Source organism: Entelurus aequoreus, linkage group LG05, assembly GCF_033978785.1.
Source record: "Entelurus aequoreus isolate RoL-2023_Sb linkage group LG05, RoL_Eaeq_v1.1, whole genome shotgun sequence".
NCBI lineage: Eukaryota > Metazoa > Chordata > Actinopteri > Syngnathiformes > Syngnathidae > Entelurus > Entelurus aequoreus.
This window is the reverse complement of record NC_084735.1, coordinates 32,962,510-32,978,799: the sequence shown is the minus strand read 5'-3', so window position 1 is coordinate 32,978,799 and position 16,290 is coordinate 32,962,510. Positions and strand designations below refer to the sequence as shown.

General features: G+C 38.1%; 1 protein-coding gene across 1 annotated transcript; it reads left to right on the top strand.

The window, feature by feature from the left end:
• The first annotated feature begins 656 nt into the window (after window positions 1-656).
• Window positions 657-15,507, top strand: LOC133649704 (rhodopsin kinase GRK1-like). The gene is made up of 8 exons (XM_062046356.1): window positions 657-887; window positions 6,221-6,934; window positions 7,364-7,491; window positions 7,766-7,923; window positions 13,705-13,788; window positions 13,867-13,991; window positions 14,063-14,264; window positions 14,772-15,507. The coding sequence occupies exons 2-8, from the start codon at window positions 6,236-6,238 to the stop codon at window positions 15,053-15,055; spliced, it is 1,680 nt and encodes a 559-aa protein (XP_061902340.1). The 5' UTR covers window positions 657-887; window positions 6,221-6,235; the 3' UTR covers window positions 15,056-15,507.
• Window positions 15,508-16,290: the final 783 nt, after the last annotated feature.

Sequence of the window (16,290 nt, the reverse complement as noted above, 5' to 3'; positions counted from 1 at the left end):
TTGTGCCTTTTAAAATGAAACTATAATAACAATGATAATTTTTTGATTACATAATTATATATGTATGTTTTAATGTGGTAGTAGTTTGCAGTCTCTTGTTTATTTTATTTTTTACAGAAGCTTAATCAGGTAACTAAAATGTACATACACCTCTACATACGACCAAGTACAATTTTACTGCAAGCAGCAACTATAAACATATATCTTAATTGTGGCCAATGAGTATGCACACACTGATAAATGACATGGTTCCAGATATCTATTTTGTCAATGACCATAGGATTTGTGATTCCTTTTTTTACGGGCCCACGTTGTTGGATACTGTAGGGAAAGTAACACAGAAAAAGCCAAACATGCATGAATGTGTTTTTTTCCCCTAATTGAGGTGTTTAAAATTTGCATTTGTAATGTATACAAATAGTTTATGATCAAAATACTGTCCATTTCACTCACACATCATAATTTCAAAACAACTCTTGGTCAGTGTAAAAAAGGCATACAAATTGGCCCTGCATTATGTGTTTGCTTTAAATGGTTATTAAATGATACCCACACGTCAAGTCAATTACTTTCTAATAAGCCAACAGTCCTTGGTCCAAGTCACACTAATAGCTTCTGTCAAGTGGCTCCTTGTTAAACCCTAACCAGCAAATGAAGCAGCAGGCTGGATTTCAGTTGCACTGTAAAGCTCTACCTGATTATTCTTCCTTTCACTACGTCGCAAGAGGGCAAGAGGTAAAGAGGGTCTAGAAATTAGAGCGGTTCAAGACTATTTCTACTTGTTGTGGTGGCTCGAGGAACATGGAGCAACGGGAAGAATGAAAAGTCGGATGCCTCCTGGGTGGATTTAATTTATTGCCAACAAGTCATCATTTGACTCCAGTAAGGTAAATACAATATTTAATCCAAAACATATTGAATATTTATTTAATGCAGATGTTACTTTAAATGTTGAGACAAACGGGACGGTGAAATATTTAATTGCATTTTCTAAAGCAAATTAAGTAAAAACAAGCATCATTTTATTGTAGTATTAACATTTCTCTATATTTAATATAACAGTTTAAATAAACCATTATTGTATTTTATAATATTACTAAAATATTAGTATAAATACTCAACACATAATTACAAAATGATTCTGAATGGATAACAGGATGAGTTAGGTTTAAAAGCTAACACCCAAATGTAGGGTAATTGTCAATGAGGTCAGACATTTGTAAATTACAGGTATCAACAGTCAGTGTTAATTGGATTATGCAGAATCAAGGAGGCTCCTGCAGTATCACTTGCCGCAGCATGTGTTCCAGGTTAAGACGTTTACACCCCCGGAAGCCTTAATTTGGCAATCCACTTTTCCTGGCCTATTTTCCCACCTACTGCAGAATATCACACAGAGTTTTCAGTTAAGCAGGGAGAAAATGCAATATGTGCAACTTTTAGTGTTTGAACAGCAGGGTGCAGCATAGCAGTTCCTTGTCTTAAGAATCTCCTTTTCTTTTATGTTCTTTGTGATGGCAGCAGGCGGAAGAGGGGTTAGTGCATCTGCCTCACAATATGAAGGTCCTGAGTAGTCCTTAGTTCAATCCCAGGCTTGGGATCTTTCTGTGCGGAGTTTGCATGTTCTCCCCGTGACTGCGTGGGTTCCCTCCGGGTACTCCGGCTTCCTCCCACCTCCAAAGACATGCACCTGGGGATAGGTTGATTGGCAACACTAAATTGGCTCTAGTGTGTGAATGTGAGTGTGATTGTTGTCTGTCTATCTGTGTTGGCCCTGTGATGAGGTGGCGACTTGTCTAGGGTGTACCCCGCCTTCCACCTGAATGCAGCTGAGATAGGCTCCAGCGACCCCCCACGACCCCAAAAAGGAACAAAAGGTACAAAATGGATGGATGGATGGATGGAAGGCAGATAACATACAGGAAATACTCTGGCCACAACAAGTTTGTACACGGTTTTAGGATAATTTAATACAGTTTTTTCCAATTGCTTACACACTAAATTTTAAATGTTCACACAGTTAACAAAGTCTACACACAGTAAACAAAACCACTGTGCAGATTAGCCTAATATTAGGCATAGACTCTGCTTCACAGTTTTTGCAAAATATTACACACAATACTTTGCACACAACTTCCCATCCTGCACACATATAAGTATTGTGATACACACATCTTGCACACAGATAACGATTGTGATACACACATTTTCACTCTTTACACACACACACTAGGATTGTGATACACACGTCTTTACACCTTACTCAAAGTTAAGGATTGTAAAGTTACTTCCTGGTCAATCCAAAGGGCTGGCTTGCCAACGACCACACAAGTGAACATATTGGATAATCACATCCACCAGGTTTGAAGACACACAGGTGATACATTGAAAATACAGCTTTCAAGTGGGAGCTAGCTGTAAAAAGGAACAGATGTGTTTTGCAAAAATGGACACAATCAGAATGCAGTTTTTTCCAATTGCTTACACACTCAATTTTAAATGTTCACACAGTTAACAAAGTCTACATACAGTAAGCAAAACCACTGTGCAGATTAGCCTAATATTAGGCATGGACTCTGCTTCACAGTTTTTGCGAAATATTACACACAATGCTTTACACACACCTTCCCATCTTGCACATGTGATGTGAATGAGACACTATGGCCTGATCCAGCTAGACGGGCAGGTGATGATTAGAAACAGTAACTGAGGCTTTTGAGTATGTTCTTTCATAGAGTTGCTGTTGCCTAAGTCTGCACATGTAGCCTATACTCTATGCCATACTTGCCAACCCTCCCGTTTTTAGCGGGAGAATCCCGTTATTCAGCGCCTCTCCCGACAACCTCCCGGCAGAGATTTTCTCCCGACAAACTCCCGGTATTCAGCCGGAGCTGGAGGGGGCGCTGGAGGCCACGCCCCCTCCAGCTCAATGCGGACCCGAGACTGAGTGGGGACAGCCTATTCTCACGTCCGCTTTCCCACAATATAAATACGCTTGCAAGTTCCGAAATGAATGGAAACAAGAATTTCAGTTCATCCAGGACAGTTCGAAGTGGAAGGTGTATGTTGCCTGTAAATATGTAGAACAGACTTCTCCATTGAACACGGTGGCCGAAATGATTTCTCAGTCATGAACAGAGAAGTTAAACAGGACAATACTGCCATCTAATGGATAGATAATTCAAGTATTTCTTTTATGTAAATAAAATAAATATATATATATATATATAGCTAGAATTCACTGAAAGTCAAGTATTTCATACATATATATATATATATATATATATATATATATATATATATATATATATATATATATATATATATATATATATATATATATATATATATATATATATATATATATATATATATATATATATATATATATATATATGAAATACTCGAGTTGGTGAATTCTAGCGGTAAATAACCACGCCCCCAACCGCGCCCCCGCCCCCACCCCCCACCTCCCGTTATTGGAGGTCTCAAGGTTGGCAAGTATGCTCTATGCTGTCATTTTTATTTATCTCCTAAAAAGTTTCTAACCTTTTTATGTGTCTCAGATTTTAATTTGTACTGCATGTCATTGTTGACTACTGTGATATGTTACTTTACCTGACTTTGCTAAAAATAAATATTTGCAGTTTGCAGCATCATTGTTGAGCAGTTCTTGAAAAGATTACAGGATATTTTCACTTTCTCTTTCGGTCCTTCAAAGTAAACAATTACGATTGCTATGGATTTGCCAATATATTTTGTCAAGTTACAGTAATCATTCATCACATATGCTAAAAAAGTTGTGCAAAATGCCCCAAACATGTGATTTCTTATAGTAAAATAGGGTTTTTTACAAATGTGTTTTGTATTTATCACTGTTCTGGGTAACTCACTCCAATAGTGTCGTATCATTTGAAGTCTGTGTGAGTGAGATGAAAATAAAACTGAAATTTTACAAATGCTTGCTTTATTTTGATGAATGGGCATATGTTTTGACAGAAGTGTGTCATTTTGCAAATAATCTAGGAATTAATAACATTGAATGTGATGTTTGGAAAAGTGTGTATATCTTTTGAAAAAAGACACACAGTTAGTAAAATTGTGTGTAATCAAATGGAAAAAACTGTAAATTGCAGTTGTTGATTAACATTGAGGTAAGAGAGAGGTATTAATGAATATAAGTATGTGAATGTGAGTGTGAATGGTTGTCTGTCTGTGTTGGCCCTGTGATGAGGTGGCGACATATCAAGGGTGTACCCCGCCTTCTGCCCGAGTGCAGCTGGGATATGCTCCAGCCCCGAGAGGGACAAGCGGTAGAAAATGAATGGATGAAGGAATATGTGTATTATGGTAGTTGCATGTAGTTTGGAATGGCAAATACTGTGCTCATTATGTTGATATGTGTTTGTACCCCGAGAGGGAAAAGCGGTAGAAAATGGATGGATGGATGTTTCCCTTTTACGGCAACACGATAGGGTTAAAATACAGTTCTATAACTAGAAAATATGTGAACTTTGATGCAGAGGGTCTCAACTGGTGTCAACTTGTCACAGACATTTGCACGTGGTTATGACGTTGCAACCCACTTTTGTTGATGTTAAACCAAGCAAAACTGTTTTAAATAGCAAGTCCTATTTTAAATTGATTGATTGATTGATTGAGACTTTTATTAGTAGGTTGCACAGTGAAGTACATATTCCGTACAATTGACCACTAAATGGTAACACCCGTATAAGTTTTTCAACTTGTTTAAGTCAGGGTCCACTTAAATTGATTCATGATACAGATATATACTATCATATATACTATCATCATAATACAGTCATCACACAAGATAATCACAATGAATTATTTACATTATTTACAATCAGGGGTGTGGAGGGGGGGGGGTAGGATATGGACATCAAGTAGTGGACATAGAGAGAGAGAGAGAGAGAGAGAGAGAGAGAGAGAGAGAGAGAGAGAGAGAGAGAGAGAGAGAGAGAGAGAGAGAGAGAGAGAGAGAGAGAGAGAGAGAGAGATCAGAAGGCATAAGAAAAAGTATCTGCATTTGATTGTTTACATTTGATTATTAGCAATCCGGGGAGGGTGTTAGTTTAGGGTTGTAGCTGCCTGGAGGTGAACTTTTATTGCGGTTTTGAAGGAGGATAGAGATGCCCTTTCTTTTATACCTGTTGGGAGCGCATTCCACATTGATGTGGCATAGAAAGAGAATGAGTTAAGACCTTTGTTAGTTCGGAATCTCGGTTTAACGTGGTTAGTGGAGCTCCCCCTGGTGTTGTGGTTATGGCGGTCATTTACGTTAAGGAAGTAGTTTGACATGTACTTCGGTATCAGGGAGGTGTAGCGGATTTTATAGACTAGGCTCAGTGCAAGTTGTTTAACTCTGTCCTCCAAATTCTACGATCAAAGTGCATTTCAGAACATACTATCAAGTAAACATGGATTTAAGTAAAATTGAATATACAAATTTCACAGAATAAGACCACAAATAAAGATATTTATTTTATATATGTACATCGATTACAGTATATACCAAGGAGGATAGCTGATATTATACTTAAAAAATATATAAAAAACAAGTCTATTGATTATTATAATGCATCATTTACCGCTCTAACAACAGAGCTGAGGGTTCTAGGTTCGATCTCCGCTTCTGCCATCCCTAGTCACAGCTGTTGTGTCCTCGGGCAAGACACTTCACCCATTTGCTCCTAGTGCCACCCACACTGGTTTAAAAATGTAACTTAGATAATGGGTTTAACTATGTAAAGCGCTTTGAGTCACTAGAGAAAAGCGCTATATAAATGTAATTCACATAGACAGACTGTTGCATCCACAATGAGTCCGTGGGTCCTGAAAAACTAGTTGAGTCTCACTACCTTAATTGTGTGAGTGCAAGAACGAGCCATAAAGACCAGGAACAAGATCAAGAAAGAGTGAAGGCATTTCAAAATTGATTATAAACACTAAGGAAATAGCATTATTAGAATACATGCTGATCTTGAGGTTGTAAGTTCACGGTTCCAGAACCAACTGAATGAAACAATTCAAGCTCCCAGAATAAAGAGATTGGATAGAGCAGGCCATTTAGCCACTCTTAAACTGAAAAGACAAGCTGGGATAGCTGGGATTTTAAGAAATATCACATAACAGACAATAGTAGAAGAAATACCACTGTGCACAGGCGTCTTCATTTGGTCTTGATTTGTTGTTGCAGACAAAAGTTGGGATCATGGATATCGGTGGTTTGGAGACAGTGGTGGCCAATTCGGCTTACGTGTCGGCCCGAGGAAGTGTTGACGGTGCAGCAGCTGCCTCTCTACGCGACAAGAAGATGCGGGCCAAGCTGAAACTCCCACACATCAGAGATTGTGAGCACATGAAAGCGTCAGCAGGCGCCGCCTTTGACAGCATGTGTGTCAAACAGCCCATCGGCAAGCGACTGTTTCAACAGTTTCTAGAGAGCGACGCCACCCACAAGACCGCTGGGGAGCTGTGGAAAGACATCGAAGACTATGTCATATGCCAAGAAAAGGACAGAGCTCAGAAGGCCCAAAAGATAGTCAATAAATACTATGAGTCGGCATCAAATACTTTCTGCAGCTTCTTAGAAGAGAAGGCTGTCTTGCGAGTAAAGGAGGACTGCAAGAATGTGCACGGCGACTTGTTTAAAGAAAGCGAGAAACAGGTCCTCCAACACCTGGAGAAGAAGGCCTTGGACGGCTTCAAGCAGAGCATGTACTTCATGCGTTTTGTTCAATTCAAGTGTTTGGAGAGCCAGCCCGTTGACGAGGAGTGGTTCATGGACTTCAGGGTCCTCGGCAAGGGGGGTTTCGGGGAAGTGTTTGCTTGTCAGGCTAAAGCGACAGGGAAAATGTACGCCAATAAAAAGCTGGATAAAAAGAGGCTGAAGAAACGCAAGGGCTATGAGGTAAAGCTCCGGCGTACGCCATAAGCTCATTATAATAAACGCCAAACAGGAAATAAGGAGGGTACAGGGTTAGTTTTTTACGTTGACGACTCAGTGCAAAGAAGCTTGGTAGTCTCTTAAAGACCCCGGAAAGAAGCTCAGCACACCCCAGCTTGTCGCTTCTAAAAGCACGGGATAATGAACATGTTTCTAGGTTGATACATCATTGACAAAGGTTTACTGTACTGTATTTACAAGTCCGCTAGAATAATTACTAAAACAAAATCATGTCAACAAAGTCCCTAATAGATCCATATATTTTCTATAGCACCTAACAAGATCCTATCCAAGCTGACGGATGGCGAAATGTGGACACATCTTTGGGAGGGCAGAGCTGAGAATGTCTATTCCTGATTTTCCCTTACTAACCCTGTGCTTAACCATGTTTAGGGTGCAATCGTGGAGAAGCGCATCCTTGCAAAAGTCCACACTCGCTTCATCGTGACGCTGGCCTACGCTTTCCAGACCAAGACTGACCTCTGTCTAGTTATGACCATCATGAATGGTGGGGATCTCAGGTGCTATAAACAAACACTGACCACAGCTTTACACTCTAAATGATGAAGGTACTGTAGGTTGTACATTGGTTTTGGTAGTTACTTCTCCTGTCTCCCAGCCTTCGCTAATTACCTAAAGTGTAGATAAACCCTAAAGCTAATATACACACTAGGCTGTCTGGTGCGTCATTCTTTAAGTCAGACAGTAAGAGTCCTTAAGAGGCTAAAGACGTCTTTCAACCAATCTTCATTTAGTCGATTTCAAAGCCTCGTCATGTCTTTCATCCCGCCACAGGTTTCATATGTACAACGTGGATGAAAAAAACCCGGGTTTCAATGAGAAGAGAGCGTGTTTTTACACAGCTCAGGTAATCTGTGGGCTGGAACACCTTCACCAGCACAGGATTATCTACAGAGACCTGAAGCCAGAAAATGTACTGCTGGATGATGCAGGTGAAATATATATCCTGGTTTGTGCTAATATGTCTGCAGAAAGCCAATGACACAACACCCAAAACCACTGTTAGTGTCCAATCACATATTTCACCATGACTAGGGATGGGTGCCGACTTCACTACTTTTATAGGTACCGATCGAATTATTTCAGTACTATCAGGTACCCTAATTTGTCGTCACGTCCGGTTGCAGGGTTTCAAGCACTTGGTGGGCAGACAAGTATTCAAACACTCAGGGCACACTCAGCCCGACTGTCTGTAGGTAATGTTACAATTTCCCATGCCGACAAAGCAAGAAGAAGGCGCCGGGAAGTAAAGAAAGGCTCTGCTTTTGAAAATGCGCCAGCTCGATGCTAATTTACATTGGCTATGGCAAAGACATGCTACCGATTAGCAATATAAACTTTACATGACCATTTCAACACCTACAAATTTGGTAATAAAAACTACAACTAAGATGCACATTACAGTCAAACAGCAAGTGTGTAATAAATACAATACTTACAGTATAAACAATTCGTGGGGCTCATCAAAAAGACATGACTGGCCCATTTAGATTGATAGTAAAGGCTATTTCCTGACTACGGCTACACACCGAGGACAAACTGAAATCAATGCTGTGATATCTTACTCATTCCACTGAAAAAAGAGAAACAGATCTTCAGTTTTGTTGGCAGTGCGGCAACATCCTGACACTTTCAATGTTTTATTATAACTCCGTAGCTGTGCAAAACTGTCCTCGGTGCCATGCTCTATAGCCTGTACACTACTGCCATCTAATGTCTTAGAATTGCAACTGCATGCAAAGTGTACTATATAATACTTGCAAAGGAGACTCAGATGTTTAAGAAAACACGATGTAACAACTGGACAGCGCAGCTATCGTCATCAGCTCACTTTTAAATGTTAAAAGATCATTTTAAAAAAATGTTTTAAACAATTAACATTTATTACGGCATGAACAAACACAAAAGTACCAACGATTGTTGAGTACCGGTATTGATTCCCAGGTACTGAAAATTGGTACTGTATCTGTTCAAATGTTAATACCTATCTCTGACCACGACTATCTTTATTTAAATGAAACATAGCAACTAAAAAGTAAGCAAAGCAAATATTACGATATACACTATAAACAACAATGACACAGAATTTGGGTGCAATACTAAAGTTTTAGAGTTATTTGTAGAGTGGATTATTGTACAGTTATATAACTGTACTGTGTAAATATACAGATCTTCACTGAGTTCCTCATACTTTCCTTTTGTACAGAGTATTGGTTGAGCCAATGGGTGCTGGCAAACATATCCTTTTTATGCTGACAATGAGAAACTACCGGCTACAGTCCTTAGTGAAAAGTTAATAGAGCTTGGCCTTGTCAAGTTAAAAGACCTTTAGCACCACTTATTAAAATAGTTTGTATGTAGACTGTGTGGACTATGTGTAAATGAGAGAAAATCCCAAATTAATTCAAACATTTGCACCCAATTCTTGTTAGGGATGTACAATGTATTATTATTTAACCCTGGGAAAAGGACTGTTTACAATATGTTTAAGCACATAATGGGTTTATGCAGGGCCGCCCCTCCCTATAAGCCGATCACGAGCTGTGCATAGGGCCCGGGATATGTGGGAGGCACCGTTTTGTGTGAAGACTCGCATGTACGATGTCAATTAATGAATGACAAGCACTTCATATTATATTTTACTTCAACGTATTCATAGCCCCTTCCTTCTGATAAGAATATAATGGCAAATTTACCCCAACAGTTCAGTGTTCCTTGTGGCGTGCTGCATAAGTGGTCTTGTAAGGTTACTAGGGGTGTGGGAAAAAATCGATTTGAATTCAAATTGCGATTCTCACGTTGCGCGATTCAGAATCGATTCTCATTTTTAAGAAATCGATTTTTTAAAATGTTTTATTTATTTTTATTATTATTATTATTTTATTTTTTAAAAATGAATCAATCCAACAAAAAAATAGACAGCAATACCATAACAATGCAATCCAATTCCAATTTGGAAAGGTCGGCCGCCGCCTCCTTCCTGAAGCTTCTTTTTGGAACTACCTCAGGTTGAAAAATGTTCCCAAGAAGAATGTTGTCGTTCACTCAAAACTGCAATAAACAGAGCAATTGAGAGGAGACACAAACACGACACAGAACAAACCAAAAGTAGTGAAACAAACATGAATATTATCAACAACAGTATCAATATTAGTTACAATTTCAACATAGCACTGATTAAAAATCCCTCATTGACATTATCATTAGACATTTATAAAAAATAAAAAAAAGAACAATAGTGTCACAGTGGCTTACACTTACATCGCATCTCATAAGCTTGACAACACACTGTGTCCAATATTTTCACAAAGATAAAATAAGTCATATTTTTGGTTCATTTTAATAGCTAAAACAAATGTACATTATTGCAATCAGTTGATAAAACATTGTCCTTTACAATTATAAAAGCTTTTTACAAAAATCTACTACTCTGCTTGCATGTCAGCAGACTGGGGTAGATCCTGCTGAAATCCTATGTATTGAATGAATAGAGAATGCTTTTGAATCTTGGCAAAAATCTTAGCCATACGATTATCAAATGTAATAGGAAAATTAATTCATACTGACCAAACTGGCTTCATGGAAGGTCGACAATCTTCAGACAATACAAGGAAATTGTTTAATGTTATTTACTATGCTAGAAGTCTCCCTTATGCCACAGCAGTATGTACTGCTGATGCGGAGAAGGCATTCGACCGCATAAACTGGTCATTTATGTTTTGCACATTACGTAAATTTGGATTTGGAGATAATTTTATACAATGGATTAAGATGCTTTATACAAGGCCCATGGCATCAGTCAAAACCAATAATCATATTTCAGAACCTTTTTAGTTAAAAAGAGGAGTAAAACAGGGATGTCCTGCATCTGGATTATTATTTTTTAATTTGGTTATTGAACCCTTAGCTGCAAAAATAAGAAGTGAAAATAATATTCATGGTATAAAAATTGGCTCTCAGTATAATAAGCTATCGATGTATTGTGACGACATAATTCTATACCTTTCACATGTTAACTCCTCTCTTCACTATATCAATAATGTCATCACTAAATATGGCTGTTTATCAGGGTATAAAGTCAATTGGGACAAATGTGAAATATTACCACTTAATAAACACTGCAAGAAATCACAAGTTCAGAACTCCAAAATTAAATGGAAAGAGGCAGAAATCATATATCTAGGACTACACATTACACCAAACCTTTATACAAGCAGAGATCTAAATCTTAAACATTTAAAAATGTAACGCTGGTCACGTCTCCAAATATCACTTTGGGGTCGGGTGAACATAGTAAAAATGAGTATACTGCCAGCAGTTAATTATATACTGAATATGATGCCTGTCCTAATTAATAAAAGTTGGTTTAAGAAAATACATACAATGATATCACATTTTATATGGTGTGGAAAGAAGGCCAGATGTTCATACTTAAGGTTGTCTTGTACACAAGATAAAGGAGGACTACAATTACCAAACTTCTTACATTATTATATCTCCTTCGGTTGTGAACAAGCAAGCCACTTATTTCATTCTTCTGCAGATAAGGACTGGATCAACATAGAAAAAAATATGTTAATGAATTTGGACATTGATGTGGGGAGTTTATATTATATTAAAAAAATACCTAATGAATTGAGGCAGAGCCCAATAGAAGCCACCTTTAACATTCTAAAACGGTGTCAGAAAATACTAGGAATCAAGTCAATGGCATCTGTAAATCAACCGCTTTGGTACAATCCTAATATCATAATTAATAAAAATGTGGTTAAATGGACAACATGGAAAGACAGAGGTATTACTAAACCTCATCATATTATTAATAAAAACTATTTTAAACCGTTCAATGATTTAGTTGATCAATATAATGTACCCAGAAATAATTTTTTAACTTTTATCTCTTTAAAACACGCTGTAAATAAATGCGTACCCTCTGAAAGTATGTCTTTAAATAGCCATAAACTGGAAGATGCACTTTTTAATCAAGATACATTTAAGAAATTAATTAAACTATTTTATGGAATAATAAATGACCACACTAGAAATGCAAATGATGCATGTGTTCGGAAATGGATGATGGACTTAAACATTTTAGATGAAAGAGACATATCATGGAATGATATTGGGAAAAATGCCAATAAGCCCTTTAGAAGCATTAAAGATAAGCTGACTCAATTTAAGATATTGAATAGATTGTATTTTACATCTTCTCCGCTGTTTAAAATTGGTGTAGTAGATAGCAAGTAATGTATGAAGTGCCGGGCAGCCGACGTAACTCTTGTTCATTTATTGTGGGAATGTCAGAGAATAAAAGAGTTATTGTTGAAAACAACAAAAGAAGCAATCACATTCCTTAATATAAATATCCCAATGACACTGCAAACTTGTATTCTTGGGGATCTACATCAATTTAGTAACGTGTCATCAAAGAGTAAAAATGCATTTATTTCAATATGCATAATAACAAAAAGGGTAATATTAAAAAAATGGATAGATGTTGATAGTCCAACTCATACTGACTGGTACACACAAGCTATGGAGACATCAGTAGAAAAAACTGCATTTAGTTTAGATAATAATGAGTCATATATTGGAATATGGGATCCATTATTTAAATTTGTTTTAACTATTAAATGAACCAAAATATGACTTATTATATCATTGTGGAAAATATTGGACACAGTGTGTTGTCAAGCTTATGAGATGCGATGCAAGTGTAAGCCACTGTGACGCTATTGTTCTTTTTTTTAATTTTATTTTTTTTATTAATGTTTGTAATGATAATATCAATGAGGGATTTTTAATCACTGCTATGTTGAAATTGTTACTAATATTGATACTGTTGTTGATAATATTCATTTTTGTCTCACTACTTTTAGATTGTTCCGTGTCATGTTTGTGTGTCCTCAATTGCTCTCAATTGCTCTGTTTATTGCTATTCTGAATGTTGCTGGGTCGGGTTTGGTTTTGAAATTGTATTGCATTATTATGGTATTGTTGTGTATTGTTTTCATTTAAAAAAAAAAAAAAAAATCGTTTTTGAATCGAGAATCGTGTTGAATTGAAAAAAAAAATCGATTTTAAATCGAATCGTGACCCCAAGAATCGATTTTGAATCGAATCGTGGGACACCCAAAGATTCACAGCCCTAAAGGTTACTATACCAGGTTCAATGCCAAGTTGGAGGTGTCTCAGGAAAGTAATATTTTAATTATGTTGGATTTGTTATTTTGCACTGAAAACAAAAATACAAAAATATTTGTTTTAGGACCAAGTAAATGTTTTATATAATAACAATTATTTTGTAATGGGGGGTTGGGCCACCAAATAAAATTCTGCTTAGCCAGGGGTGGGAGACCTTGAGTGTTTGTAAACTTCTGACCACAACTGTAGTATCATAGCTGTGTCAGTAACGCCAGGAGTCTAGTGTGAAATTTGACACTTTACATACATCTCTGTTGTGTTGTAAGCAATGGATGCTCCCCCAAAGTATTTGATATGTCACACCTCTAATTATCCTAATGTGGAATGCTACATTGCTGAGTTTCATGTGAAAGGCAAAGGCGGATAAATTACGGCCATGTTATGGGGTCTTTGTGTAAGAGAGGCCACATACCCACACACATAAGTGAAATATTTCCATAAAGAAACTTCTCTTATTACCCACTATGGACAAAACCTATTCAACCACATTGTGTCTTATCACTTTGTAGGACATGTCCGCCTGTCCGATTTAGGCTTGGCTGTTGAACTTCCACCAGGAAAAGACACTACTACTGGCTATGCAGGAACTCCAGGTAAGTGGGATGTCTTGAATAGGACTTGGGTCTTAGAATAGGTGTATTTACTCAACAGTATTATGTCTTTGAATACAGGTTTCATGGCTCCAGAGCTGCTCCAGAAGAAAGAATATGACTACACTGTAGATTATTTCACTCTGGGGGTTACTTTGTTTGAGATGATTGCAGCCAAAGGACCCTTCAGAGTACGAGGAGAGAAGGTACAAAAGAGACATTTTGCATAATAAAGTGCCATCAAATGACAAATTCACTAATTGTGTCTTTCTTTCAGGTCGAAAATGACGAGGTGGCTCGCAGAATCTTGAATGACCCGGCTCCGTACACGCCCAACTTTAGCAAAGAGTGTAAAGATATTTGTGAAGGCTTGATGGAAAAGGATCCGGGGAAACGCCTCGGGTTCAAGAACAACGAGTGCGCCGAACTCAAGAAGTGCCCCTTCTTTAAAGACATCAACTGGGGCCGTCTGGAAGCTGGTGAGATGTTTGCACACAATCATGAACACAATAAAGTCCTGCAGAGCTAAAACAGGAGTCACTTCACTTTGCGCTAAAGATCAATATGTTTGCCTTATCTGTGAAGATAATGAACTCATTAAGTTCAGCTACCAGATAGGCACACAACATATGAACTCAATGACCATTGCATCAATAACACAAATTTAACTTAACCCCACTGTATCATACAGAGTGATGGATTTAATATGTTGCCCTCTTACTTATAAATAAGGTAAGCAAAATATCAATAATAATGTTTTTCATTCGAGTCATTGTACTTTAGGGGAACACACGTCACACTGAGACATTGTCCTTTGGTAAGCACAATGTAGTGCAGATGTGCACCTCTGCAAACAGCATTAATAAATATATTCTTAATCAATGCTACTCTATATCACCTAATTGAGGGTCTGTTTACAGGTGTTTTCATACAAACAAAGGCATTAATAAAAAAAATCATCAATTTCCTATATGTATCACCCACAGGTATGCTGCCGCCTCCATTTGTCCCTGATCCCAAGGCGGTCTACGCCAAAGATATCGACGACGTGGGCGCCTTCAGCACGATCAAAGGCGTGGTCATGGATAACAAGGACACAGAGTTCTTTACCGACTTCGCCTCGGGCAACGTTCCAATCCCATGGCAGGAGGAGATGATCGAGACAGGCGTGTTCGGAGAGCTCAATATATGGGCTGAGAACGGAAAGCTGCCGAATGACCTTGACCCAAACTATGTGGAAGCCAAAAGTGGAGGCTGTGTGCTCCTGTAAATGTATGGGGGAGAACCAAATAAACATTATTCAGATTAGAAAGACTTAACTAATTAAAAGGGCCATGAATCTTAAATGAATTAATATGAAAATCAAAATATGAAAATTTAATTTGGTAATCGACACCCCCGCCAGGACCTCTTTCACACACACCCCACCAAGGAAAAACAAGGCCAGGACTTGAATAGAAACAGGGCAGGAAGAGATGAAACAGCTGATCTCACAATATTTATACTAAAGTGTTTATTACAGATGGCTTTCTTGTGTGTACACTATCACAGATAAAAAAACCAAAGAACAAATTGGTATTTATAACCATTCATTCATCCATCTTCTTCTGCTTATCCGAAGTCGGGTTGCGGGGGCAGCAGCCTGAGCAGAGAAGCTCAGACTTCCGTCTCCCCAGCTACTCTGTCCAGCTCTTCCCGAGGGATCCCAAGGCGTTCCCAGGCCCACTGTGTCCTGGGTCTTCCCCGTGGTGACCTACCGGTTGGACGTGCCCTAAATACCTCCTTTCGGCTTAGCTCATTTTTCACGACGACGGACCAATACAGGATCCGCATCACTGCAGTCGGTGCACCGATCCGCCTGTCAATCTCACAATCCACTCTTTCCTCACTTGTGAACAAGACCCCCAGGATCTCCTCCCCAACCCGGAGAAGGCACTCCACCCTTTTCTAGGCATTACTATTTTTGTAAAAACAGAATTGTTCACACAGCTTTTTAGATCAAATGTTACGTATATAGTGTAGTACTGTATAGTTTAACTGCAATGATGGTGTACATATATGTACAGTACTGTGTATTGATTTGTAATAATGTATCACGTAACATTATGTACAAAATACATATTAAGTGAAATACATTTATGCAGCGCTTTTTTTCTCTAGAGACTCAAAGTGCTGAAACCAATTATTTAAATTTTAAAGCTACATTTAAACCAGTCTGGGTGGCTCTGGGAGCAAAGTGGTTAAAGTGTCTTGCCCAAGGCCACAACGGCATCGAAATTGACCTTGTAACCCTCAAGTTGCTGGCATGGCCTCTATCAAATCTGAGCCACGCCGCCACCATTTATGATTCTTAAGCAGAAACGACAGCATTGGATGCATGTGTGCACTGAACTTTACAGAATGTGTTTAATAGCATGAATATAATTGTTTTGCCTGATGCAAATACCATAGCTAGAACTGCAATTAATAAAATATTGCAATGCAATAATGTACTGGCTGCTTTAT